At 39.8% G+C, this 26,476-nt stretch overlaps 1 protein-coding gene across 1 annotated transcript in view; it reads right to left on the bottom strand.

Annotated features, from left to right (window-relative positions):
• Window positions 1–7,802: 7,802 nt before the first annotated feature.
• Window positions 7,803–26,476, bottom strand: part of DOK6 (docking protein 6) — a gene marked incomplete at its 3' end in the record, with an annotated part of 407,521 nt that continues 388,847 nt past the window's right edge. Inside the window, exon 8 of the mRNA XM_079717704.1 lies at window positions 7,803–7,942. Within this exon, the coding sequence (XP_079573830.1) occupies window positions 7,803–7,942 (140 nt within the window). The remainder of the gene's footprint in view (window positions 7,943–26,476) is intronic.

The raw sequence follows: 26,476 nt of genomic DNA, 5'->3' as shown, positions 1-26,476 counted from the left end.
TAGTTACAGTTCATCATTCAATAACAAAAATTAAGGAAATCATATAATATTACAGTGCCAACAATATTAAACAATTCTTGAGTAAAAACCATCAAGTTAGATATTCAAAATCTCAGTCATGCAAAGTTGTGGTGTAAAGTATATTTTTGAACTGCTTTACCTTTTTTTAAGTGATGGGGGAAACTTAATCTTGCACAGTATAAATTTTCCTCTTGGTAACAATATCATTTGTAAATTTCTTAGAATTATGAGTAAGACATTAATAAGTTTTATCTATTAAGGATTGAGATATAGAAACTATGAATTCAGAAAAAGGTAATTCTTGAACTATACATTTCATGTATTTTACCAAGGGGAAAAAATCACACAGACAGATTTTAAAATAATTTAATTTCCTAATTTTATTATTGCCACATTATACTAATATTTTCTGTTCTACCAGAAATTCACATTTAGTTTCCAGGGACAGCTATTTCTTTGCATCCCCTTCCCAAAGGTGGCCCAACAAGTATTTAAGTCCAGACGTCCCCGAACTATTATTTATCTGGGATAGATTGTGATTAAAAATAAAGAATGTCAACTCACATATTTTCCAATAGAAGCAAGTTTGCAATGGGTATTTTATTACTTAACAGGGGCCTAGCATCCAAAGTTATTTTTATCAAAGTACTCATAAACAATAAATTTAATCAATGACAAATGACATTTGTTTACAATGTACAGTATAACACTTCACAAATTATATATAAATTAATTTAAAAGAATTTATGGAAAGTAGACATACAGCACATAATTTTAATATATTTTGAAGATTCATAGGGATAAGGATTTTACAAGATGGGATAATTCTGTGTGGACCTAGGAAAAAGAGTATTACAGTGGAATATATAGTGTAGGTAAATAGTCAAAAGTGTGTGTGTGTTCATGTGTGTGTGTGTGTGTTAGGGCTTGTGTGGAGAGAGTAACTGGGGCCCCTGCAGACCCTGGGAGGTCTCCTGTCATCTGCAGTAAAGATGATTCTGGCTTTCATGTTCATTTATTGTCAAGGGGTAGACTGATTTGTTGCTGTGATTTATACAGTGCTTGCTATAACTAAAATTATAGTGTCTTATACTGGGAAAGAATCTTCTACTTCATGTCATCACAAAAATTTGGAGCTCCATCTCCCCCAACTCCACCCACTTATATATATATTTTCTTTTTTTTTTTTTTTTTTTTTTTTTTTTTTTTTTTGCGGTACGCGGGCCTCTCACTGTTGTGGCCTCTCCCGTTGCAGAGCACAGGCTCTGGACGCGCAGGCCCAGCGGCCATGGCTCACGGGCCCAGCCGCTCCGCGGCATGTGGGATCTTCCCGGACCGGGGCATGAACCCGTGTCCCCTGCATCGGCAGGCGGACTCTCAACCACTGCGCCACCAGGGAAGCCCCAATATATTTTCTTTTTGATAAGAAAAAACATTGTTCTTTGAATTATGCAATATATATGTAAATCTCAATTTTATTAATCAAATTATTTCATATTGACCTATATCATATTAATTTCTGATTCATACTTAATATCAAGATACTTCTGTCATTTTCTTCTTCATTTTTCATGCCTTTCAGCCTCAGTCAAAGAGTTAATGATATTGAAACACCATAAAAACCCTCTCATAATGTTTTCTTTGAGAGAAATCATGTGGTGACTTAAAATTTTTTTTTTAAACCATCATCTCAATTTTCTTTTTCTCCTTAATTTGGGTTTTAAATTTCTGATTCCTGAAAATAAGCAACTCTTATGAGGCTGTGGCTCACTTGAGTGTTAAGATAACAATCAAATTCCAACATGAACACAACTACAGGGTCAGTGTGGAGACCTTGCTCCATTTGACCCATGATTCTGTGTCTACAAAAAGGATTGATTTTATGTTCTCTTTAAGTCTAAAATTGTCCTAAAATCAGGGAGCAGTCTGAGGAAGTTAACTGCATCAACTACTAAACTTACCAAAATAACTATTAGAAAATTTTAATCCACTCATTCTTCTTAAAAACAGAATCTGGAATATGGACTAGGGTAGCAGACATAGAAGATGAGGTAAAATAAAAACTTATTAAGCTGAATTTGTAGAAGGAAGTTGGTATAATTCAATTAAAAATGTATTTTTCCTCTCCTTTAAATCTTAACAAGATGTTAAAATCTTCAACTGGGAAAAAAGTACTAAAATCACAAGTAAAATGTGGTTTTCATATTATTTAGTAATTTTAACTTATTTATCTAAAGTTAATTTAAATAATTGTCTACTGAAGTGTGTAAGAAAAAACTTGATGTGTAAGCTATTTTAATGTAAAAAATGCCATTCCCCAAATTTCAATTGAAAATGAAAGCTTTTTGAGTTCACATGAAAAAAAAATGTAGCTTGGATATTATTATCTAAGTTGTGACAAATGCCATAAATAATTAAACGAAAGTGCTACAGAATGATAAAGATCCTCAAAATAATAATCACAATTATAATATGATGAACTAGCAGGAATACAAAACATAGACATCTACTTAATTTTTTTATAGTTGTTCAACTATCACTTCAGGATAAATAAATTTGAATTTCCAACAAAGAACTCGAAGACAGTGTAGGAGGAATAAAACTTATCCTAATCATTCATGACCTACAACCAGTCTAATGAATTGCCTCATCCAGCCTTTCTATTGATGTAGTGGTGATGAATCCAGGAAGAGTGAGGAACATCTAAAAAATTGGAAGAAACCCTTAAGTGTACAAGGGCCTATTTATTTAGAGGCCACGTGGTATTTCTCGGCTCCCACCATGCCTAACTGGGAGATGACATGGAGTCAAGGAAACATTCCTGGATTAGAAGCCTGGAGTGAGGCAAAACTATTCCTGACCATTTCTTTGCCTTTGAATAAATTACAATAACCACGGGTTTTGGTTTTCTCCTGAGCAGAACATAAAGCCGAAATTTTCTTCTACGTGATTGCTTTCCAAGCTAGCTAGCATTCCATCTATTTAGAAAATGTGTCCAACATCTCATGATACTTCCCCGAGAGTCTATGAACTATCCCATGCCTCACCTAGTTGTAATAATTGTAGAAATGATACAACAAAAATTCACATTCTCGAGTAAAAAAGGAAGCATTTGTGGTCATGTCAGAGAAGAAAAGTGGGTGAATCTTTCGAGTACTTTGATAGAGAATTCACATGTGAGGCTGTTGACCTCTTATTTAGTCCCCAGCCAGTGTCACAGCTAATACATCTTCGTGCTGAAACTCAGATGAGGTTGACCATACGAAACTGATGCTCATGTCACTGAAGAGACATTTAACCATGGGTGTTTTGTGATGATACATTCTTTTGTGTGCAATAATTTTCACTAAACTGAAGGAAGCATACTTGATATGTGTTGTCTTTCTGTGGTAACTTCAAAACCTGATACAACCGATGTCTTCTTTCAATTGCATACTTAGTACGAGGTGAAACTAGTAAAGAAGGCCACGTCTGTGACATAGAACTGAGGTCAGAATATGAAGACAGCAGAGTCCCAGTGTAACACTGGACACTTCATTGGAGTTTTTGTAATTTTACCTAAACTGTTGCCCTCCTGACTAGTCCCCCTCCTCTTGTTCTACCCCCTCCATGGGAAATTGCACTCCATAAATTTCATAGGCTAGAAGTTCATTTGTGTGGTGTATCACCTACTATAATTATTAACACAGGTCTAGTGGCAAAGTTCTATCTATTTTGAGAAGGCCAAGCTTCCGGGATTATAAAGTATAGTTAATGATTGATAAAGCAGTTTGAAATTACAAGGTATTGACAGACATGATAGATTTGGAGAAAATGTATAATTTTCACTTTGAGCAGTTTTTAGTATAATGTTTGCTATAAAACACAAAGTGTTAAAGGCCTAAGCTCAGCCCCACTGAGTGTATACTGCCCATTTATTGTGCTGTATGTATTGTAAAAATCAAATCTGGACTACAGTGTTTTTACAAGAATATAATTTTCTTAGCTTGTTTTCACTGTAGCATTAATGGTCCATTTTAGTAAGTGGCTCAAATAATCAAGGGAGTAGTGTAATCATGCTTTTTTACAGAGTTTTCTGAGATATTGGCCAAAGAATGAGGGGCAGACATCAATTTTTATGATGTTTTTAATATCTACTATAAAGATACCACATGCAATAAATTGGATTTATAGAAACTACGAACAGTGTAAAGTTATTTATCAGTCCACTGCTTCTATACTGGACAGAAAGAATAAGTGGTTAACCATTTTATAAGTGATAAATTATTTTCAAACATAATTGCCCAATGAAGACAGAGGAAAATTGTACAAGATACCAGGACTAGTACTATAGTTACTACTTGTTGGAAAAGGTGAGGTTTACTTTTAATAAATACATTTCACTTTATTTCACATGCTCTATCAAACCACATCTTCCTTAATATATAAGTAAATATATATTTCTTATTTCATTAAGTTCAAATTGTGGCAGTGGCCAAAACCTATTGATTCATAAATATTTATTGCATAAACAAATTAGTTCTGAGTGCCTATTATTTGTTTGATGACTAAGAGAAAGAAGTGTTTTCTTTTCCCTCCCACCAGAATAGTAAACCATTGGGTCAAAGTTATTTTGTACTTTTCTACATAAATATAATGTCACGTGTACAACAATTAATATTATCAGAACAAAAAATTGGGGACATAAAAAATAAATCCCTTCAGGTAATCTTTCCATGAAATGTGTATGTCTTCCAGGCTTTCTCTGCTCTCAGAAGATCCTTTATGACTTGTGTTGGGGTCCTTGACCACTGCTTTCTTCCAACCCGATATGGAAGCTGTGACCATCTTCGTCCACCGGTCTAAATCTGGACGGAAAGCTGACTGAGTCAATTTCAGAAGGAGCCGAAAGATGTCTTTGGTTCATAGCAGTCACTCCCTCACAATGAAAAAGTCACATGTATATTAAAAAAGAACACAATTTCTGAAGGGAGAAAAATGCTTGCAAAGCATAGAGGCATCTTCAGTCAAAAACCTACAGGCTCGAGTGAGTTGGATACATGCCTATAACTCTACTTATGCCACTGGTGCTGGTTTTATGACCTTCCAGCAGACTGGTTCAGTAAGTTTTCATCTTTGGTTTTTGCAGAATATTTATCTGCTTGTCAGTGATTACAGTGTGCATTGCCTTATGCCAAGTATATTAGGTTAATATAAATTCTCCTATCTGTTCATTTAGCAATTTTGACTTAGCTGCAATTTTAAGTATAGTTACAGGAGTATGCTAGAATAAATTTCCAAAAATTTATCATGAAATCTTTTACAGCATTATTCTCATTGTGATGAGATTGGGTTAAGGACATGGGAAGGAAATTCCTCTCTGACTCTTTTTTTATGACATTATTTTGAACTGGCCCAAGGTTATGCCTGATCTGTGGGACCCCCTCAGTTACACTCACTGGTAATGATCACAAGCAAACAGTGTTCTGGAAACTACTTCATGCAGGAATCGTGTCTCCCATCAAACGTACACAAGAGCAGACTCGTCTAATTAGCAGAATCCCCCCGGACCCGCTGTCTGTGCTTCTGGCACATTAATAAAGCTGAGACATATACCAGGACCCCTGAGGATCTGTCCCCCTAAGTTCCATGTAGAAACGTGTGGTCTGTAAGCAACAACTCGACCGAGTGAGCCGCGAGAGGCTTGCTTTGAGCGCGCCACCACTGGGAGCTGTGCTCAGCTGGTCTCAGCTGGGAGTTGCTCTGGTGTGTTTCACTAGCGGCATTTCAAAAGCAAATGCCATGTGCTAAAGTAATTCAGAGGTGTTCAACCCTGAAAGCTGGGATTTCAGGGAAGGCTGTATCATCGTCAGGAACCAGTCATCCACTCTTCTGCTGTGTCATCAAAATTCACAGTGCAGAGCATTTGAGTAATTTTCTTTTTATCCCTGAAAGCTTAGGATAATTATTTTTCACAGCCACATTAACTCTTATGATTAGCATCTTGAGGGCATTTTCAGACTTATCTGAGAGATGTGGAAAATCTAGGCAGTTGCTATAAGTGCACATTTATCACGGAGGGACTGAATACCGCTTTTACCACTAGTAACTCTCCACAATGAATTGTGACTCTGCATTTCAAGCTATGGACATGGATGAAAAAAAAAGTCTTATCACAGATCAGCAAAAAAGGTACCCTTTCAACAGACTAACTTTGAAAGCTTAAAAAAATTTTGATATTGAAAACAAAATCAGGTTTTCATCTTACATGACCTGGGCTCACTGTTCTTTAAATCCACCTTTGGAGTATTTATGAGCTGACCATCTTAGGCACGTGGCATCAGATAATTCGGGCAGAATGATTCTTATTTTTACTTGAGTAAACTCCAAAACTAAGGGCAAAAATATCTATGTTGACCCAAATTAGCCAAACTTCCCCAGTTCACATGGAAATCACCACGTCCCTTTAAATCTACTAGGTTTGTCATTAGTCTCAGGAATGAAAAAAACTTTTTTTTTTTTGATCCATTTTCTCTTATAATCCCAGCCAACCCATATCCAGTAAAAGGAACGTAAAGCCCAGCCAATTCTGGTTACACAGTAAATTACAAGCCCCTGATGGCTCTCTGAGAACAGCATCTGTGACCCATAAAATGATACCTACAGTCCTGTCCCTACTGTTGGTCTCCTGACTGCAAAATGTCTGATTTCATTTAAAGTGTATTTTTATCTCTTTCTTAAACAGATTGTCATTTAGAGTCCTTCTTTTCCTCGAAGTTAAATGAAAGCCAGTTGAGGATCACACCCAATCTTCCCCACGTAGCTCAGAGGGGGCCAAAGGGAGAAACATCGTCACCAACAAGGGATTACTGAACAGAAAGACAGTGCAGTGACGTGACGTGCAGGACAGCCAGACTGGTTCCTTTGCTTCCAAAGTGGTCCCCCTTTTCACATCGTCACCTATGTTTGTCACAGGAGCAGACATGACCACATAAATACTTTGCTAATAAGAAGCCTTTTTTTTTTTACAGCACTATTTTAAAAATAGCTATTCAACATAACAATCTTAATTTTAATGCACCAAATAACAGTTTTCAACAATTTAAGTGAGCATATGCTGTCACTCTCAGCACACATTGATATATACTTGTTAGATATAGATGGATACAGCAATATCCATATCTATATTTGTCTACAGACACACACACACAACACACACACACACAGAGCACACACACGGAATAGAGCTACAAGGCCCTGCTTAAGAGTGTGTTCTAAATTTCGTGGGCGTGTTCCCTTGTCACTGGGCTTATTTATATGGAAAGTTGTGATGCCATTTGTAGAGTTTACTGGATTTGTCCCTGTCGAAACCCTCCAAGCCACAGAGCTTGTGGTGGGTCACCTTTCTGTCTAAGGACAGACCTCTCCTCAGGTGGGAGGACTGAGCCAGGAGGACAGGGGCAATGCCTTCACCCAGGTACAGTCCAGCGTGGGCGACTTCTCACCCTGCCCAGGCTTCTGCTACTGTCAGACTCAAAGGATTTTATTTAAATGACTGTTCAGACGATTTGGATTCTATTTTTGTAAAACATAGACTCCCCCGCAAGAAACTCAATAAATAAAGGACTTAGCCACGGAATCAAGGAAGCGGAACTCCAGTTTTTAACCTTCCACTGGGAGCGGGGATAGACCCGACCCATTTCAATGTTCCCTGCAATTGGTCCTCCTCGAGGCAGAGGGCGCGATGGCCCCCAGGCAGGTCCGGACAGACTGTCTCTCTGGTCTCAGCATCTCCCTGGGTGTCATTGGATAAAGCTGGAGCTGTAGCTGAAGCCGTAGCTGCTGGACCGGGACAAAGACGGCTGTGTCTCTTCGCTCTGCTCCGAGGCGTAGCTGGGAAACGTCTGTGCTCGTGACATCTTCGAGGACCCGAACCCGTGACCTGGAGAGAGAAAAAGGAAGGAGAGCTGTACCAAGAAACTGACTCCGAAAAGCGCGAGGTGAGTAGGTAAAAATGGAGAAACGGCGCCTGGTTCCTTGGTGAGTTACAAATGTTGTATGCAGGGCTCAATAGTTTCCTTAGTGTGTCTTCTCAGAAATTCTGGATGCCAGAGAGCTAGGGATCTCAGACTTGTACTCTCCTTCAACCTCTGGAACAAAAGCACGAAAAGCGTTTCCAAAAAAAAAAAAGCTGTTTTTGCCGGAGAGCCTGTAAGCGCTTTCTTTTCTTTGATACTCACTTTTCAGCGTACAGAAGCAAATGACATACTTCTTAAAACCTTTTGAGCAGGCAGACTACACTTTATCCTAACCCGTCACCATCAATTATCAGGAGAAAGCTTTCACAGTGATTGCGTTCCAGGCCCTGGCTTCTCCTGGCGGGTTTGTGAGTAACCGAGCCCACTTCATGATGGTTAACCCAAACGATAAACCTTCACGGTTACTAAAATGGCCTCAGAGTTAAGTCTTAGAGGAAATTTATTTCTATGATTTTATAGTTCAGATGCACCCCTGCAACGAGAAATTTGTTTAATGCAAAATCCAGAAATGATTACTGGGAAACTAGCAGAATGCTAACAACCTAGGGAGACAGGATGCGTTCTAGGGCCTCAGGTGAACTTCCCAGGGCTCTCCCCATCCTCCTCAATCAGTCAGTAATTGTTCTTCACACGTGAGAATGATGATTATCTGATGGATGAGCTCAGTGGGGAGAGAAGGAAACATAGATACAGTGTGCACTGCCCTCTCGGAGCTATTTGACTCAAAGCAAGAGATGTATTGAGTTTGGTTTATATTTTTTCTCGTCTCTATGGAGAGGAATCCAGGGAAGATGATCTGTTAACACAGAAACATCAAACATCTCATCAGGCTCCTCAGGTGGGGCTGGCGTTTGCAAGGTCACGCACTAAAAGCCAGTTTCATCGTCAGGTGTGTTTGGTGACTCGGAATCGATCCGTGTGGAGTCTGAAGCTTGGGATCCAGGGAGGAAATGCAAATGCATTGGGCAATAAAAAGGTAATTAAAGTGGTGGAAGCTCTTAATGTTAAAAAGTCGTGAGAGCAAAATCTTGCTTTCGAGATAGAAAGCATTTTAGTTTCATTGTTGGCCTGGTTCTCTCATTAAGACTCAGCAGCAGGTCAGGGAGGAGAGGCCTGGGCATTTCCTACCGAGGCTGTCCCGTCTGCTCCTGTGCTGCTTCTGCCACCCAGCCTCCTGCTTCTGAGTTTCCAGACCTTTCTGTTCCCTTGCCTGCCTCTCCCAGGGTCCTGAAACCCCATTTCCTTTCTGTGCTCCTTCAGGCCTGAGGGGGGCAGGGCTGCCTTGCCGTCTCTCACATCTCCTTACTGGTTCAGTAACTGGACCGACAGCTGATTCAAGGGTCCAATTAAATTCCATCATCAAATTCTCATAAAATCTCAGCTAAGTGTGTCTTCCCTTTGCTGTAGGACCCTGAGGAGGCAATGAGGAAGATGAAGCTGGGGGTAGGCAGGAGGGTTTGGCCGTTAGAGGCGAGATCAGCTTGGGGACTTAGGAGTCAGAGCTCTGGGCACACGTTCTGCCCCTGTGGCTAACTCGTTGTAACTGATCTTGAGAGACTTACTTGGTCTCTGGGTTTCGCAGTTTCCTTATCTGCACATTCTGGATGACAATAATGGTATAATATGGTGCTTTTGAGTATTAAATCAATGTGTATCAATTAAATTCATACATGTTAAATGCATCCACACAGCAAGAGACAGATGCCATGAGGGACTCTATCCAGCACGGCCATCCATAGGGGGCAGTCCGTGAAGGCTTCCCTGAGGAGGTGGCCTTTTGACATGATGCTTATACGACAAGGTTGTGATACACTAGTCCAATATGGGGAACATCACTTAAAATTTTAACAGTTTGCCTCCTTATCTCACCATTGACTTGCTGGATGATAGTTCAGTTCCCGTAAGAGGAGAGACTGGCGTTCATAAGCACAAACCAGTTGGAAATCCTAATATTAAGACCATGTTCCTGGCCTTGGTTTTATCCTGTTATTTTAAAAAATGTAAGGAATATCTGAAAGAGAGCAGTGCGAGAGCACACCTTTAATTCCCATTACTTGTGGTCAAAGGCTAAGGTTTAAGTCGTGAATATAGAAGAGTCTTTGCCTATGTACACAGAATCTAGAATCTTGGGGGTAAAACTTCAATCGTGCAACTAAAATTTGCCAAGCATCTACTAAAATAGATCAGGACTCTACAGGGAAGACAACGTAATGGAAGCCATGGTTCCTGAGTTTCCAGAGTTCACAAGCTGCTTTGGGAATGATCATCAGACAAGGATAGATAACAGTAAACATCAAATGAAGGGTCCGCACAGCCAGTGCTGTACGGGATCAGAGCAGGACGCCAGCAGAGCTTAGAAGAGCTGGTTACGGAACTGTACACTTCAGTTCAACAATCACCAGTGACCTCTGCTCCACGGAGTGTGCAGACACCACCACCACGGACTCTGACATTGCTGAGTCCAAAGTCCAGCTCTGCCATCCCTCTCTGAGCCTCAGTTTTTTGCATGGAAAGAACATACTTTCCTAAGGTATTTTGAGGGTTAAACAAAACAACATACAGGAAGACACCTGGGATGGTAGGTACCTAATAAATGTTAGTTTTGATCCCTTCTTTCTATGCTGAATGTGTCCACGCTCTTGTCCGTTTTCTTGTTCAATGTCTATACTTTGTCTACCCTCGCAGTACGCTGTTCTCACTGTGACAGGTTTGGAATATTATTTTCCTTCAAGGTCATCTTGAAGATTTCTTCTTCTCCTCTACAAACAATTTCTAGTCTAATGGGAGATTAAATGATGTTTTTTTCTCACCTCAACCATTTCTTTATGGACCGTTCACAAATGATGCTGTTTCTGCTTATCACAAAAATAACATACCTCAATCAGAGCTGAACATATGAAGGCTTAATAAGTGCTGTTTGATTTTGGCAACAATGAGTATGAGAACAAAAGAGAGAAGTAATTAATCATTTTCTCAACATTTATTTGAATTGTGCCCTTAGGCACTGTTGATGAAAACAAAACAAATCAACTTTGTGGCTTAAATGAAAAACTTGCTGGACTAGATCTGGTCACTCCACTCAACAGAGACCCTATTTAAATCCTTCCTAAACTTTCCCCTCCGGACCATCCCCTGAAAGACAGACTCTAGGCATCTGGGGGATGCTGCAATTTAAAAGTAACAAATTTGCTCATAGCTATCAGTCTATCTTAAAAGTCCTTTTGAATTTTCATTTCTACTCCATTGTATATTCATGTTTGTTTTAATAGAAAATAATATTTTCTACCCATATATTCAGGTAACATTGACAATCTGGGAGAGAAACATATCATATTTACCTGGTGGTTTGAAGTATACTCTGAAATGACACTCCATACCATCCCCTACCCCCTTCCCTCCATGGCAAGTATATGAGCCCCAGATGGAGAAACATGGGTCCACTCCAAAAGGAAGGACATATATTGGATACAGAGGCATTTAAGACATTTGTTTATTCTAACAAAATTACATGACTTCTGGAAACTGAAGAGTACCACGTGACAAGAAAGGTGAAGTGACTCTAGCCATAGAAGGAAAACTTCCTACCGCATCATGAAAGATTCAAACCAGGAATAAACTAGATGGAACACAATGCAGTAGAAAATAACTACCGAATCGGAATGCAGGAGCAGAGATTCACATATCACCTAGGAGAAAAAGGGAAGAATGGCTGGCTCTTGTAAATATCTTCTCTTTCCTGAGGGATTAAGTAGTACTTTGCTGCCTGGTACAGAGTTACCACTGCTCATTCTCTTTCTGCTAGCTTCTAGTCTTCCATACTTACTAATACCGATTTTATTCTTTACATAAAATATAAAGGAAATTGTTTTGGAAGGAAGTCAGAAGATTCCCAAAGCATAAAACTTGTGGTTATTAATTGGTAAGAGGCGATGCCCCACTAATGCTACGTGCTGACGTGAATTTGTGTGTTTTATTAGTCTGTTAGAATCTGGGGGAGAGGAAAGAGTGTTGTCCCTTTAAATAATAAAACAAACAAAACAAAGCAGGAAAAAACCCCAAATAAAACAGTTGCCTCCTGAGGAAGGGAGCAGCCTGGAATCAAGGCATCAGCAGCAATCAGGACTAGGTGGACACAGGGGAGATGCTGATTTCTGTGGCTAGAAACCCCTTGTTAGGAGAGGGCACACGGCAGATCAGGCCCGGATGCTGGAGGAGGGAATGGAAGAATAAGCTGGGGTGCAAAGCAGAGGGCTTAAGGGCTCTCACTGCAGTGAATCTGGGGCCAGCAGGTTTCTATGGGATGTTTAAAACTTGTATGTTTACCTTGCAGCCAGGTAAAAGGTGAAACCAGACAGGAGGTAGAAGCAACAAGGGCCATCTCCAGTCTCTTAGTAAAAACCTACCATGTATTAGTCATGCTTAGAAATGCTCAGGACCTTTAGTCAGTGGCTCTTCTATAGCTGAATTTTCCTCAGTTCTAATTACAGTTCAAAGTGGACTATGTTTTGGTCGATCTTTGTGCTCTCCTAGGGGGGTGCTCCAGAAATGCCTGTGGGGATTCCAGGGTTCCAGGAGCTCCATGACCCTTGAATAGATTTGCTGGGGGGAATTGAGGCTCGGTTCAGTGCATCTGAGCCACCGGGGAATGAAGATCATGGGTTTCAGTGCAGACAGAAAGTGATTTGGAAACGAAAAGCCATGATGGAATAACTACTGTTCATTGAGCACATATTTCTATGCTAACTATGTTTGAAATATTATTTTAAAAAATCCTCATATCAATTCTGTAAGACTGGGTAGCTTAAACAACAGATATGTATTTTCTCATAGTCCCAGAGGCCAGTCTGAGATCAAGGTGCTGGCAGGGTTGGTTCCTGGTGAGAACTCTCTCCTGGGCTGGCAGGGGGTCCTCACTGGTGCTTTTCTCTGTGTGCACTTTCCTGGGGTCTCTTCCTCTTATAAGGACACTAATCCTGTTAGACCTGGGTCCAACCCATATGATATTATTTAACCTTAATTGCCTCCTTAAAGGCCCTATTTCCAATACAGTCATATTTGGAGTTAGGGCTCCAGCCTATGAACTTTGGGGGACACAGTTCAGTCCATAGTCCATTCATTTTATAATAAATAAAATTAATCAGGAGACATTAATCTGAGAAAATGTAGGTGACACCTTTTCTTTTGTTAGGGATTATTATTTTCTTGACCTTTTCTCTGGGAGGTATTTGTACTTGCTAGTGAAATTGTGTAATTTGGCTTAAGATTACATAAAATGATTAAATATGACATGTAATTTTTCATCCTTCAAATTGTCAAAAAAAGAAAAATTTTAATCATTGTTTTATGCCACTGTTTCTGATATAAACTGTCAATTTGCATTGCACTAGTTTACATTCCCACTTGGAGGGTATAAGAGTACTTTTTATCTTAACATTAGATGACCTGGATATTAATTAGATTAAAAATTTTGCCAGGTTGAAGGATGAAAAATTACATCTTATTGTTTAATTTCCTTTTGCTACATAAAATATTTAAATTTTATAGTCAAGTGTTGGTGGTTTCTGATTTTGTGTCTTGAAATAAGTCTTTCTTCACAAGATTATTAAATATTTTCTTATAAGTTCTTTTTATATTTTCATAAATTTATTTTACTATCTTCAGCTTTTTAATTTATTGGGAATCTCTCTTGCTTCATGCCCTAAGTTAAGGATCCTGTATTGTGTGATGGTTAATTGTGCTGGCTCTGAAGGAAGACGACTTGTGTTTGAGTTCCCACTCTATCCCTTTACTGTTCTGTCCTTCGAGTTCCTCAAGTGTAAAATGGCAATTATAATAGTTTCTACCAATAGGATCATGTGTTAAAAGAGTTATTTCATAATAGCACAGTCTAATGGTGTATTACATTAGTGTTTATATAATACAATATTAACACTAAGAGCAGGGGTACTATATCGTGGTATACGCACACGAGCGTGCGAGCACTACACACACACAGCCCACTAGTTCATTTAATCTTCACAACCTGCTACTGAAGTAGAAACAAAGCGTTTGCAATAGTGCCTGGCATTGATCCTTTGTTATGAGGTTCATAATGATGTGTCATGGTGTTAGTATTTTTCCAAATACTTTATGAGATTTTTTTTCAATCAAGGAACCAAGGTGTCTCATTTCTGGGAAATACTTCTGGATTATTATTATAATTTTTGTTAATTATTTCCCTTCCACCATTTTTCTCTGCTCTCTTTCTCCCACTTCTGTTCTCTTTCCCTAACCATCTATTAGTTATATGTTCCAGTGCTGTTCTGATCTTACAATTTTCCAATCTTTTTTATTTTCACTCTCTTTTTTGCTGCTTTATTTTGTGGGAGATTTGAGGTTTGCTTAACCTTCTCTTCCAAGTTTACTAAATTATAAAAAAGATTTTACTGCTCTAATTTTAATTTGCAAAAGCTTTCTTTTCCCTTTTACTTTCCCTCTCTTGTTCTCCTTTCTTTAATATACATTCATACATTTATTGTTATTAATAATGGCACTTTCACCCCTAAAACTATGGACCTTTTTTGCTTGTTTCATAAGTGGACATCTAAATATCCTTTACTCATATCTTTAAAAATTAGAAATTTTTGAATGGGAAAATGCATATTATTTAATTCTATGTAATACCTAGCCTCCAGTTATAAAGAGACTGGTGGGTTAGCAACCGCATTTTAATACTGAAAAATATCCAACACAATATAGTTTATAATACTTTAATTTGTTTTAAAGATGGTTTAATTGGATTCATACAAAATTACATTTTTAATACCCATTTCATAAATTCTCTGGACTAAAAATAGTCTTCTATGTATTATTCTGGTTGATGTAGCATTCATTTTTCCCTGTTGCTTGCATTTCATTTCTTGTGTATTTTAATTACCCATTGGGATATTAATTTTCTACAGCTGTGATATTAATTTTCTATAACTGTGATCTCTTCACAAGACTTAGCTGAACTCTTCACTGTTAGCAGAATGCATTTGAATAGTTGTGGAAGGTATAAGCAATCTGTGGCAGCTACTAAAATGGTAAATATTAACATGGGATAATCTAAGTTGAAACGGAGTAGAGAATACATGAAATAAAAATACATCAGCGTTGCTCAACAAGAGGAATGGGAAAATATAAAAATTCAGTTTTTTGAGGAATGGGAAAATATCATAAAATAAAAATTCAGTTTTTTATTTAGTTTTTGAGCTATAAATTTTTCATTGCTATTTTCAAGGGTTTAGGTATACATTTTTGAATATAATGTTAATAAAAATAAGTTATATATTGATACATCTTTGTTTCCATTTATGAATATATTTATAGAAAGTTTTAGCAATCAAGGAACTATTCAGGATCATGAAGTAGGGTGTGCCCAGTTCAGGTTGAGATCTCCAGAACTATAATCTGAGGTATTTTAACAAGTTTACTGAAAAGTCACATTAATCTCCTGCAAATCAATAACAAGAATACTTTCCAGCTGATCGTCCTCAAGATGATATCTTAGGGAGAAAATGGAAATTTTTATTTGATATAATTCTTTTCTAAAGATTTTAGACGAATGCATAGAAACACTTTTCCAAGAGCATGGGACTTCCCTACATAATGTATAGTTAGAGATTTGAGTTACGACAGAAATGTTATAGAAAAAATATTGAATGTCACATAAGTTTACATAGGAGGAATTTTGCAAAAAAGACTAAATATGAGGAAGATTAACAAAATTATTGAAAATTTACTGTCAGGTTTTCATAGAATGTAGCACAGTTTTATTCTGCGGTAGATACAGGGTTAAGCTTGCATTTAGTCTGAGGACCTCTGAAATGAGTTTGAAGATAAGTGTCCAAAAATCTGCTTAGCACTCAACACATTTGATTTCATCTCATTCTCTGTAGAACTTTACCTAGAATTTTTCCTTCTAGTAATGACTAGGTTGATTTTTTCAGAGATCTGGGAAACATTCTGATAATCACAAACAAAATTTTGGTCTTCTTAGATTTGTAAATATTTTGTCAGTATAAGACCACAATGCCCAAATGGTCATGGCTTTCAGACTCTGTATCTCACCATTAGGAATTAGGCCCTCATGATGCTAATAATGAAAGCTAAAATTCCAGATGGTGAGTTGCAGCAGATGAGATATGGATGTGGGGAGGGGACACACCCCGGAGAGTCTGTTATATCTTATGAAGCCAATTGGATACTTTTTAAATGGATGATAGAAAACTTTTGAATGATTTAAAGATGAGTGATTGGATCGGATTTGCGGTTCAAAAGCTCGCTCATTCAATGAGACGACAGAGGAGCTGTAATCAATCTTTTCCCACCGTCACACATCTGATAGATTAAATTTAGCCCCAGATAGAACAATTTCTCACGGAAGGCAGCGCCAATATAAAAAGAAGCCTCTGGTTTTATGTGCATTTCCTAGGGTTTACTTATAATTCTTCCTGATTTTCTCCAACTCATCAGCATTCTTCCAGGTCCAGTGGGAGCGTTGGAAACTGCCGGTACCGACCTAGAGAAGAATGAGGCCAGATGGGTGGGTGTGGTGAGGAGTTGAGGACATTCATTGTCATTGAGAGAGACCTACAGATATTTCTTACTATAGTTAAATTCAGTATTCTGCGTTCTCATTATACAATCAATAAACTGCAGTCATTTCAGAACCTGGAAATCTGAAGCCTAGATAGTTTCTGGTTAGTAGCACTTCCTGGAAAGTCGATATTGCAGTGTCTGTATTGATATTGAAAATATCCAGATAAATAGAGAATAGGAGATCTGAGATTCATGAAAATGGAGTCAAGGAGTACAGGACAAAGGACGTGCTCTGTGGACATTTCTTCTGTTTTATGAGAAACTGCTGCAAAAAATCCAAATTACTTTTCTAGGCAGGTTGAGAAATCCTTATTAGGCATTTTTTCACCATTGTACCCAGAGACAGCAGGGAAAATCATTTTAACCCCTGATTAGCTTTTAATTTTTATTTAGTTATCTTTATTTTATTTTTACTCTGTGAGAGATTGAAATATATTTTCATCAGTTATTGTTTAATATTAAGTACTAATGTCAAAAGGCTAGAAAATGTTTGTAGAATTATTGCCATTTTACAATGTCACGTTACCTGTAATGATTTCACTGAAAACAGGCCAGGACAGGGAAGGGTTGAGAGCACAGGCTCTAAGGCTGGTCCTAGCCTCACCGGGTGACCTCGGGTGGGATACAATCATACATCAAGTATCCTAGTGCTTGACTCATGATATTAGTGGTCACTAATCCTGAGCAGTAACAGTGTACCAGGAAGTGTCAGATGCTTCACTTACGTTGATTTACTTAATCCACCTGGCAGCCCTATAGGATCAGTCCTCTTATACGCTCTCTCCTGGGTGCACAGCCACCAGTGCTGGAATCCAGGCTGCTGGCTTGAAACTCTTCACTCACCCCAGAAGGTTAAGGCTACCCCACAGTTAGCACAACAGAGAAAAGGGCACGATTTGGCAAACAAAAACATATTTTAGAGGCAAGGGAGCAAGCAGGCCTCATAACTTTTTTTTCTTTTAATTCCCTCAGTTATATTGATTTTCAGAAGAGCACAGGATAATCTGAATTACTTTATTTCATGTTACTTGACTGTGAGAATATGGATATTCACTGTTTTTTCCAAGAGTCTTTCTTTCTTTATATGTTTTACTTTGATTTTATAATTGTGAAAGTCAGAAATGTTAGTTTCTATCGTTTATTTTTTAAATATTTAACAATCACTTAATAGAATAAAATGCTAAATCTTAGAAAGTTATGATCAATAATCCATCTGGATTGTTCTTGGATTCTGTCCATGACAGTGAGTTGGCCAGTGTTACTAAATTCACTCAATTTCACTACTGCTGTAGAGCGTAATATTTTTATGGAAACCATTTATGTTTACATAATTAATAACATTGACTTAAATTGGTAAATCATATAAAAATTAAAATTTCCTAATTAACTAAGTCAAAGACAGAAAAGCTTTATGTTTCCTGGAGTCTTTATGCCTCTACATAAGTCTCTAATTCTATCAAATTTTAAAACTTTCTAGTACTGGGAAATTTGGCCAGCTCTTTAAGGAAACATATTAGTTTCTATTCTTTCCTACACTATATATAAAAATAAATTACAAAGACCTTGAAAAGCAAGTGAAAAAATAAGCATTAAAAATCACTAGAGGGCTTCCCTGGTGGCTCAGTGGTTGAGAGTCCGCCTGCCCATGCAGGGGACACGGGTTCGTGCCCCGGTCCGGGAAGATCCCACATGCCGCGGAGTGGCTGGGCCCGTGAGCCATGGCCGCTGAGCCTGTGCGTCCGGAGCCTGTGCTCTGCAACGGGAGAGGCCACAACAGTGAGGGGCCCGCGTACCGAAAAAAAAAAAAAAATCACTAGAAAGAAATCTAGGAAAGTAGTTAGAATTGGGAGATTTTTCTAAGTATGAAAGCAGCTGAAGTTAAAATAAAGGGCCATTTGTCATTTTTTGACACCAAGTTGAAAAGAATCAAATTCTGAGCTTTAACTCCTCTAAAGCTGGACAACATTCAGTCCTGTGGAGCCTCGATTTTAATGTGACCCTGTCAGGAAAGTGTTTATTAGCTACCATTTACATGTTAGAGAACATTTCAGCCTGGACTGATCCAGTGAGGGGTCATGACAGTGGTGGTGAGTGGGCTTGAAGTGGTCAGAAAACTAGTTTTTTAAAAAATTTTAAAGGAAATTATATTTTTACTTAAGACAAGTCTGCCCAATGTGAGTACATTTTCTATGTGCTTTGGTTGGATATATCATATATATATACGTATGAATACACACATACATATATACACACACATACATATGTATATACACACATACGTATACATATATTTCAGGCTGGTAATACTATCATCTAATGATTGCAACTTTTGATCTTCAGTCATATGTATTTTACTTAAAACATTTTTTTTGGTAGACAAGTCATTCCAAACATAAATCCAATGAAATGATAATGAAAGAATCTCTCAGGGCTTCCCTGGTGGCGCAGTGGTTGAGAGTCCACCTGCCGATACAGGGGACATGGGTTCGTGCCCCGGTCCGGGAAGATCCCACATTCCGCGGAGCAGCTGAGCCCGTGAGCCATGGCCGCTGAGCCTGCACATCTGGAGCCTGTGCTCCGCAACGGGAGAGGCCACAACAGTGAGAGGCCTGCGTACCGCAAAAAAAGAAAAAAAAAAATCAGTGAAGATGAGTGTAACAACTAAGACAAAGAACAGGCATCTCTCAGGAGCTAGAAATACAGAATTCTAGAGAAAGGACCAGGAGGGCGCTGAGAAAGGAGAGCATTTTTGCTTGACCTGAGAATTTGATACCAGTATTATATGAATTCAGCCATAGCACGTAGGCCCTCCTGTTCCTTCCAATCAGGAGATTAGAAATGTAATTCTCACAAAACTGCAGAAGTTTAGCTGCGTAAGAAATGTATTCCTCTCAGTTGTGAAAGAAGTGCCTGGTAGACCAGAGATGGGACCTTGAGAACTGCTGATTCTGCCAGACTTGCAGACTTTACTAGCCTTAAGCCTTGAGCAGAGTTATAATACAGATAATTTAAATGGTTTCAGCAGGTTTAGAAACAAGACTGAGATGGCAAAATACTACACCTTTTAGAAACTTTGAAGCGAAATTGTATGGGGAACACAGGAAAGTTGAAGAATATAATTCAGGGTGTGATGGACTTGAGTTATAGAGTCCTGACTGTAGCTGAAGCCTGAGGTTCCTCTTTATCTGTGAAATGAGAACAGTCCTAGGGACTCCACCTGAGCAGTGGAGATGAAGTGGGACAGTGGAACTAAACCAGTGCCGGGAGGAGATCCCAATATGTTCTAGTGATGCCTTGGTTTTGCTTCCCTTTTATTTGAAATGGGTTTCTGGATATTGTTGAATTTACTAAATAACTAGGCTCTGATAAATGGAAGAGAGAATTTATTTCTAAAAATGGAGGAGGGAAAGGTGAGTTGTTTTGGGGTTCCCGTTTGGGAAAGCCCAGCAGCTGGAGATCTGATCGCTGCAATGTTCTCTTATCACCTACAAAGAATGAGAGGCTTTTATAATAGGGAAAACCTTTGTGCCTCTTCAAGTTGGCATTCATCAATTAAACAGGAGAGCATGGCCAGAAAACAAAAACTTGTCCATTACTGACAGGTGGTATTTCAACACTGAACCCACCATTCTTCCCTGCCCGCTTTCCTGTCCTCCTGTACTTACTATTTCAGTGAATGGCACCCATCAGCCCAGCCCAGGTCAGAGAACTGGGAGCCATCCTGGTCTCGGTGCTTTGCTGTCATCTCCCCTCCTGCCATCAGCCACTAAGTCCTGCAGGTTCTGCCTCTTCAGAACCTCTTGAATCCACTTATTTTCTTCATGCTCCCTACCTCTGCCCTAAACTTCTCATCAGGCTTATGGCCATAGCCAGCCAGCTGACCAGTGGTGTCCACCCCGCTGCACACCTGTTCAGGGTAAATGCAAACTCTCCCGCATGGTACTTAAGTACTTAAGGTTCTCAGTGGTGGTGACAAGGGTATGATTTGGGGGTTCTTTACTCGACCCTCATGTACAAAATCCATCAGTTCCACTCCTTTCCAGTAAAAAGCCATGTAAAAACATTGCTTTGCTTACAAATACGGTTTCAAGACAAATCCTCCAGGGCTTCCTTGTAACCACATTGTTACCCTTAAACTCTTTCCTATATATATGTGTATGAATATATTGGAACTGCCCCTAAGGACTCTGATTTGAACTGTGCTCACTTCTCCAGCTTCAGCTTTTTCCAGCCTCCACATCCACGTCTGCTTTCACGGCCTCTTTCTAAAGGACACACAGTTCCCAGCTAAGGAGGCTCCCTGACCCGTGGCATGGGCTTCTTTCTCTGCTTGGAATGTCCACCCTCACACTCCTTTGTGCTCAGCTCTTTCAGGCTAATTCCTGTTTTTCTTGAAGAATCCATCTTGGAAGCCTGGCACCACCTCACCCAGCCTGAGTCTGCTGCGCTTTTATTTCATTTTTATTTTATTTATTTTTGGCGGCATTGGGTGTTTGTTGCTGCGCACGGGCTTTCTCTAGTTGCGGCGAACGGGGGCTACTCTTCATTGCGGTGCGCGGGCTTCTCATTGCGGTGGCTTCTCTTGTTGAGGAGCACGGGCTCTAGGGACTTCAGCAGTTGTGGCTCGCGGGCTCTAGAGCGCAGGCTCAGTAGCTGTGGCTCACGGGCTTAGTTGCTCCGCGGCACGTGGGATCTTCCTGGACCAGGGCTTGAACCCCTGTCGCCTGCATTGTCAGGCGGATTCTTAACCACTGTGCCACCAGGGAAGCCCCTGCTACACTTTCTTAGCACCTCCTGTATATCTCTTGCTCATCTCTTAACGCTTCACCTTGGTGTCTCTTCTGTGAGCTTTTACCCTGAACTTGAGGAAAGGAAGCTTATTTACCTTTGTCTTTGGAACCTTGTAAAATGCCAGTCTCACAGCAGGCACTCAATAAATATTAATGAATAAAACTATGAAAAATGCATGCAGCAGCTCACTCTGTGCAGATAGAAGATAGAGAGAAGGACCGATATCTCATCGATTGCCTCGCACATCTTTGATGGTCAATAATTATTTTGTTGAATCAAAATAATTTAATGATGTTGCCTGGTCCTGGCTAATGGGGAAATGACAATCCTTTTTAAAATTAGAATTTTAATAATAATGTAAGGCTAAATGTGATTGTCAAATGTATGCTATAGGTATAAATAGGAGAATAAGGAAATGATTATTTTTAGCTTCATTATAATACACTGACCCCAACAAATGTACCAATTTAAAATGTTTTAAAAGACCTGAACAGATGCGAGTTTAGTGAAAAAATGAGGAAGTGAAAGTTTGTTGATAGACAACCCTCCATGAGCCTCTTGCATCTCTGCATGTTTTGTGAGCAAAGGCACGGATGGCCTTCTTCTGAAAAATGGAGCAAGTGTCTCCCTCTGGAGAAAAGGGAAGATTTCTTTTTTTTTTTTTTTTTTTTTTTTTTTGCGGTACGCAGGCCTCTCACTGTTGTGGCCTCTCCCGTTGCGGAGCACAGGCTCTGGATGCGCAGGCTCAGCGGCCATGGCTCACGGGCCCAGCCGCTCCGCGGCATATGGGATCCTCCCAGACCGGGGCACGAACCCGTATCCCCTGCATCAGCAGGCGGACTCTCAACCACTGCGCCACCAGGGAGGCCCAGGGAAGATTTCTTTATGTCCCATGAAGTAAGGATAATGTCTCCCTCTGGGACGAAGTTCAGGCTGGATAATCGCCCACTATAAAATACTGGGGTTCCCTGTGCTTGTGGTTCCTCTCCTGTAACACAGCCTACTTCATACTTCATATGTGGGTGTCACCTGACCCTCTCTTCATCTCCCTGTAAGAAATGGGACTCAGGAAACGAACATAAATGCTGATACTCTGGCCAGTGCTATTGCTGTGAGTAATAAAAGGTCCTTAGTCTCTGATCCAGGGCTCTCTTATTTTCTGCCAGCATCCACGAAACTGCGGCAGGCTTACCGGCTAGCTGGCATGTGGGGTGAAATCTTGGACTGTCCACAGTTCTTGACAATGTTAATAAATAGTGATATTTAATGATTCTCACGATAATGGCAGTGACTTCCAGTTTTTGTTGGATTTTTACAATGACTTATTATTTAGTAAGACTCTGCTAAGTTTCAGTGAAATTCTTCATCATCTGAAATACACATCATATCTTAATGAAATAATTTCATGATAGTGACCAATAGGACAGTTTCATACAGAGAGCTGAGTAACTCCATGATATGTGAGAAAGAAAGAATGAATATGGACATTCTGGAATTCTTACTAGAAAACAGAAAATTAGGTAAGCAGTTCTTTTACCACTCAAATTCATAGGATGGATATACTTATTAATCAAAATTAATTTCCAGTAAAGACAGTCCAGTCACCTGAGAATTATCCAAATTATTTCTTATAAGGCATATAGACTTTTGTTGCTGCTATTGTTTTGATGGGGAGAGTCTCTTCTTCAGATGATTTTTTTTAACAATAGCATGCTGTCAACATAAAAATAAAATGGAGAAAAAAATCAGAGAGTTCATTTAATTGTCACAGGGAAGAAAGAAACATTTATTTTAGGACAAACACAACACAGAGAAGATGAATGATTCCTGCGGTTTTAGAATGAAGCTTTCATTCTGTTAGAGCCTTTGTTAAAAACAGTGAAGCATGTTTTAATTCTGAATATGGAAGACTGTGCTTGAAGATTTGCTGCCACTTAAAATTGCTCTAGAGATGATTGTTGTACCGCAATAGGGTACTTTAAAGATAGAAAATAAAGAGATTATAGGGTAAATAGCTTACAAGCTGTGATGGTTAACATTCAGGGGATGATTAACTGGGGAATATATCTCTTATCAGAGTTCTTTTGTTAAGATAGTTTCTTTTTGTCTCCTGTGAGACAGTTAAACCCGAACTGAGAAGATGCAGTCTTAGTGTATTTTAGAATATCCTGTTACTGCTGTTAGAACGTGGGACGGAAAGCAGAGAAATGTGGCTGACACAGGAAGTATGGTGCGGGGTGGGGGGGGGTTGATAAGCCAGTTGACAATCGGACACGTGCTGTCTTATTGATAACTTTCAATTACCGACTTGCCTTACTATTCTCAAGCATTTTAACCACTACGTGTAATTTTCACAGGATGGTTGACACGTGAGTCTATTGGAAAAAAAATGTGTATAGAAAATGAATGGCCAATGATTGTTATTCTGATATCTACAAACTTCTGAATGGTTTGCCTTTTTACTTTAATAACAGTAGGTTCTGGCAGTGTTTACATATTGCAGCTGTATTTTTAAATAAGTGGAAAGAGATAGGATATAAAAACAGTAAATCGAAGGTTTAACATCCCTCCTAATCTTCACTGTCTGTGCTAACCTGTGCCCGGTGGAGCTAATCCATGCACAGAGGCAGCTCCCTTATTGCTTGGTGTGTGCTGAAATGTGTACTGTTGGGAAAAATTCATCAGTGACTTGCATCATTACACATGTATTCTGCCTTTTGCTTGCTACTGACAATCACAACTTTAGATAGATTCATTAAGTCTGCATCTGTCTATATAAATAATATATGTATATATGCTATATTTAAAAAATATTATATGTGTTTTCCTTTGTGGCAGAAACTACAAAGCACAATAATTTTTGTCCATTCAGGTACTTGAGACTTGGGAGCTTAGTGTGGGGATGCGTGTGGGACACAGCTGGTGGTTAAGATCGTTGTCTGAAATCGCGTTCAGTCTCTGGATATATGGGATGCACTGGAATGAGAACTGGTCTTGGACAAGCTGCAGAGCTCCTGGGGAAGGGATAGCTCACACGGTCTCACAGCCAGGATCACAGGGTGGTCAGGAGCTGCTCGCTGCTTTGCGGGGCAGCAGGTGCACTGTAGACAGTGTGGAAACCTGCATCAGTGGGGTAGTTCTGTCTGGACGTTTTTCTTCACTTCATGCATACTCTTCACTCACTGAGAAAAATACATGCTGAAGTAGATGGCTATTCTCCTAAGACTAAGATAACGATACAGATTAGATTGAGTGACACTGGCTAAAATTAAGAAACACGGAACTCAACAAAAGTAGCAGAGATGCAAGAGTTCATTCCTGGTGAGATGGTACTGCCTGATGCCCCTGTGTACTTGTAAGAATATTTTTTTTGCTTTTAGAATAACAGGCAGACATTCTCTGATACCAACAGTGCTAAAACTAAGACTGTTATATGTGTGCAAAAATTTTCTTTTTAGTATTTTTTACATGCATTGTTTCATGAAGCCCTCGCAGTAGAGAACTACACTCAGACTTCACTGGGGGTAACGCCGTGGTGCCCGACAGCCCTCTATAGGGTGGAGGGGATGCCTGCAGGCCGGGGGGGTCTTTCCTGTGTGAACCTGGCTGGGCCACAGACTCGGTTTTAATCAAACACTAACTGAGATGCTGCTCTGAGGTGTTTCGTAGATGTGGTTAGAGTCCAGAAGTAGGGAGATGATCCCAGATAATCTGGGTGGAGCTGATTCCATCAGGTGAAAGAACAGCACTGAGGATTTCCTGGTGAAGGAGCAATGCTGCCTGTGGATGGCAGCTTCACGTCCTGTCCCGGAGTCCCCGCCTGTGATCTTGAACTTGCCCAGTGAGCCCCCAGAAGTACATAAGCCGATGCCTTGCATTGTCTCCATGTGTCTCTCCAACTGCCTCTGCTTCTCTGCCTGCACCCTGATGGATGGATGCATGCACCGGGGTGTCCGCTGTAACTAAGTTCTGGTCTCGGAGCACATCCCTCCTGCTTGAGATGCCCTGGGGTACAGGAAACTCTGTTGGAAGTGGCTCCACAAACTACAGCGGGTCTGGGAAAGCCGTAGCTGCAAAAATGGCCAGTTCACAGGCTGGAAATGCTCCATAATGTGATGGCATTTCAGGATCCAGGAGGCTCCAAGGTCCTCATAGTTCATTGGTTCTCATTTTGAAGGGGGGTCTTCAGTAGGTATTTGTGGGGGAGGGCTGTATATGGTATGGTGTTTGGTTTTGGATCCCAAGGACTCTTTCTGAGTTCTCAGTTCTCTAAAAAACTCCAAACCTCAGAATTCTGATTTTGGCGGCCTTTCTTAACTTAAATATGCTCTTGCTTCGGTCTGGATCTAGAACTCATAATTGAGGTGAGGGTACCCACTGAGTTTCCCTGAGATGCTGACATTGGTGTGGACCAGAGGCGGGATTCTCATGGTGCATCTAGCCTGTGATGGTTGGGATCCTGGACTGAACCCAACGGTTGCAGGACTGCTGTGGACTGAACTGTGTCCCCCCCAGATGCACTTGTTGAAGCTGTAATCCTCAATGTGACTGACTTGGAGATAAGGCTTTTAGGATATAATTAAGTTAAATGAGGTCATAAGGGTGAGGTCCTAATCAGTGAGCATTGGTGACTTTATAAGAAGAAGAAGAGAGAGATCTCTCTCTTTCCACACTCACTGAGGAAAGGTATGTGAGCTCACAGCAAGAGGGCAGCCATTTGCAGGCCAGGAAGAAAGCTCTCTCCAATATCTGACCATGCTGATGCCCTGACCTTGGACTTCCAGCCTCCAGAAGTGTGAGAAAATAAATTTCTCTTGTTTAAGCCACTCAGTCTACGGTATTTGGTTATGACAGCATCAGTAAATTCTGGAGTGATTGATTTTAGGGCCAAAGATCCTTAAGGACCATTTTTATTATTGTCTTATTTCTTTTCTTTTCTTTTTTAAACTTATTTATTTTTGCTGCATTGTGTCTTTGTTGCTGCATGCCGGCTTTCTGTGAGCCGCGGCTACTCTTCGCTGTGG

Source organism: Hyperoodon ampullatus (genome assembly GCF_949752795.1).
Source record: "Hyperoodon ampullatus genome assembly, chromosome: 13".
In the NCBI taxonomy this organism is placed as follows: Eukaryota; Metazoa; Chordata; class Mammalia; order Artiodactyla; family Ziphiidae; genus Hyperoodon; species Hyperoodon ampullatus.
The sequence above is the reverse complement of the archived record's forward strand: the minus strand, read 5'-3'. Positions and strand labels throughout refer to the sequence as shown.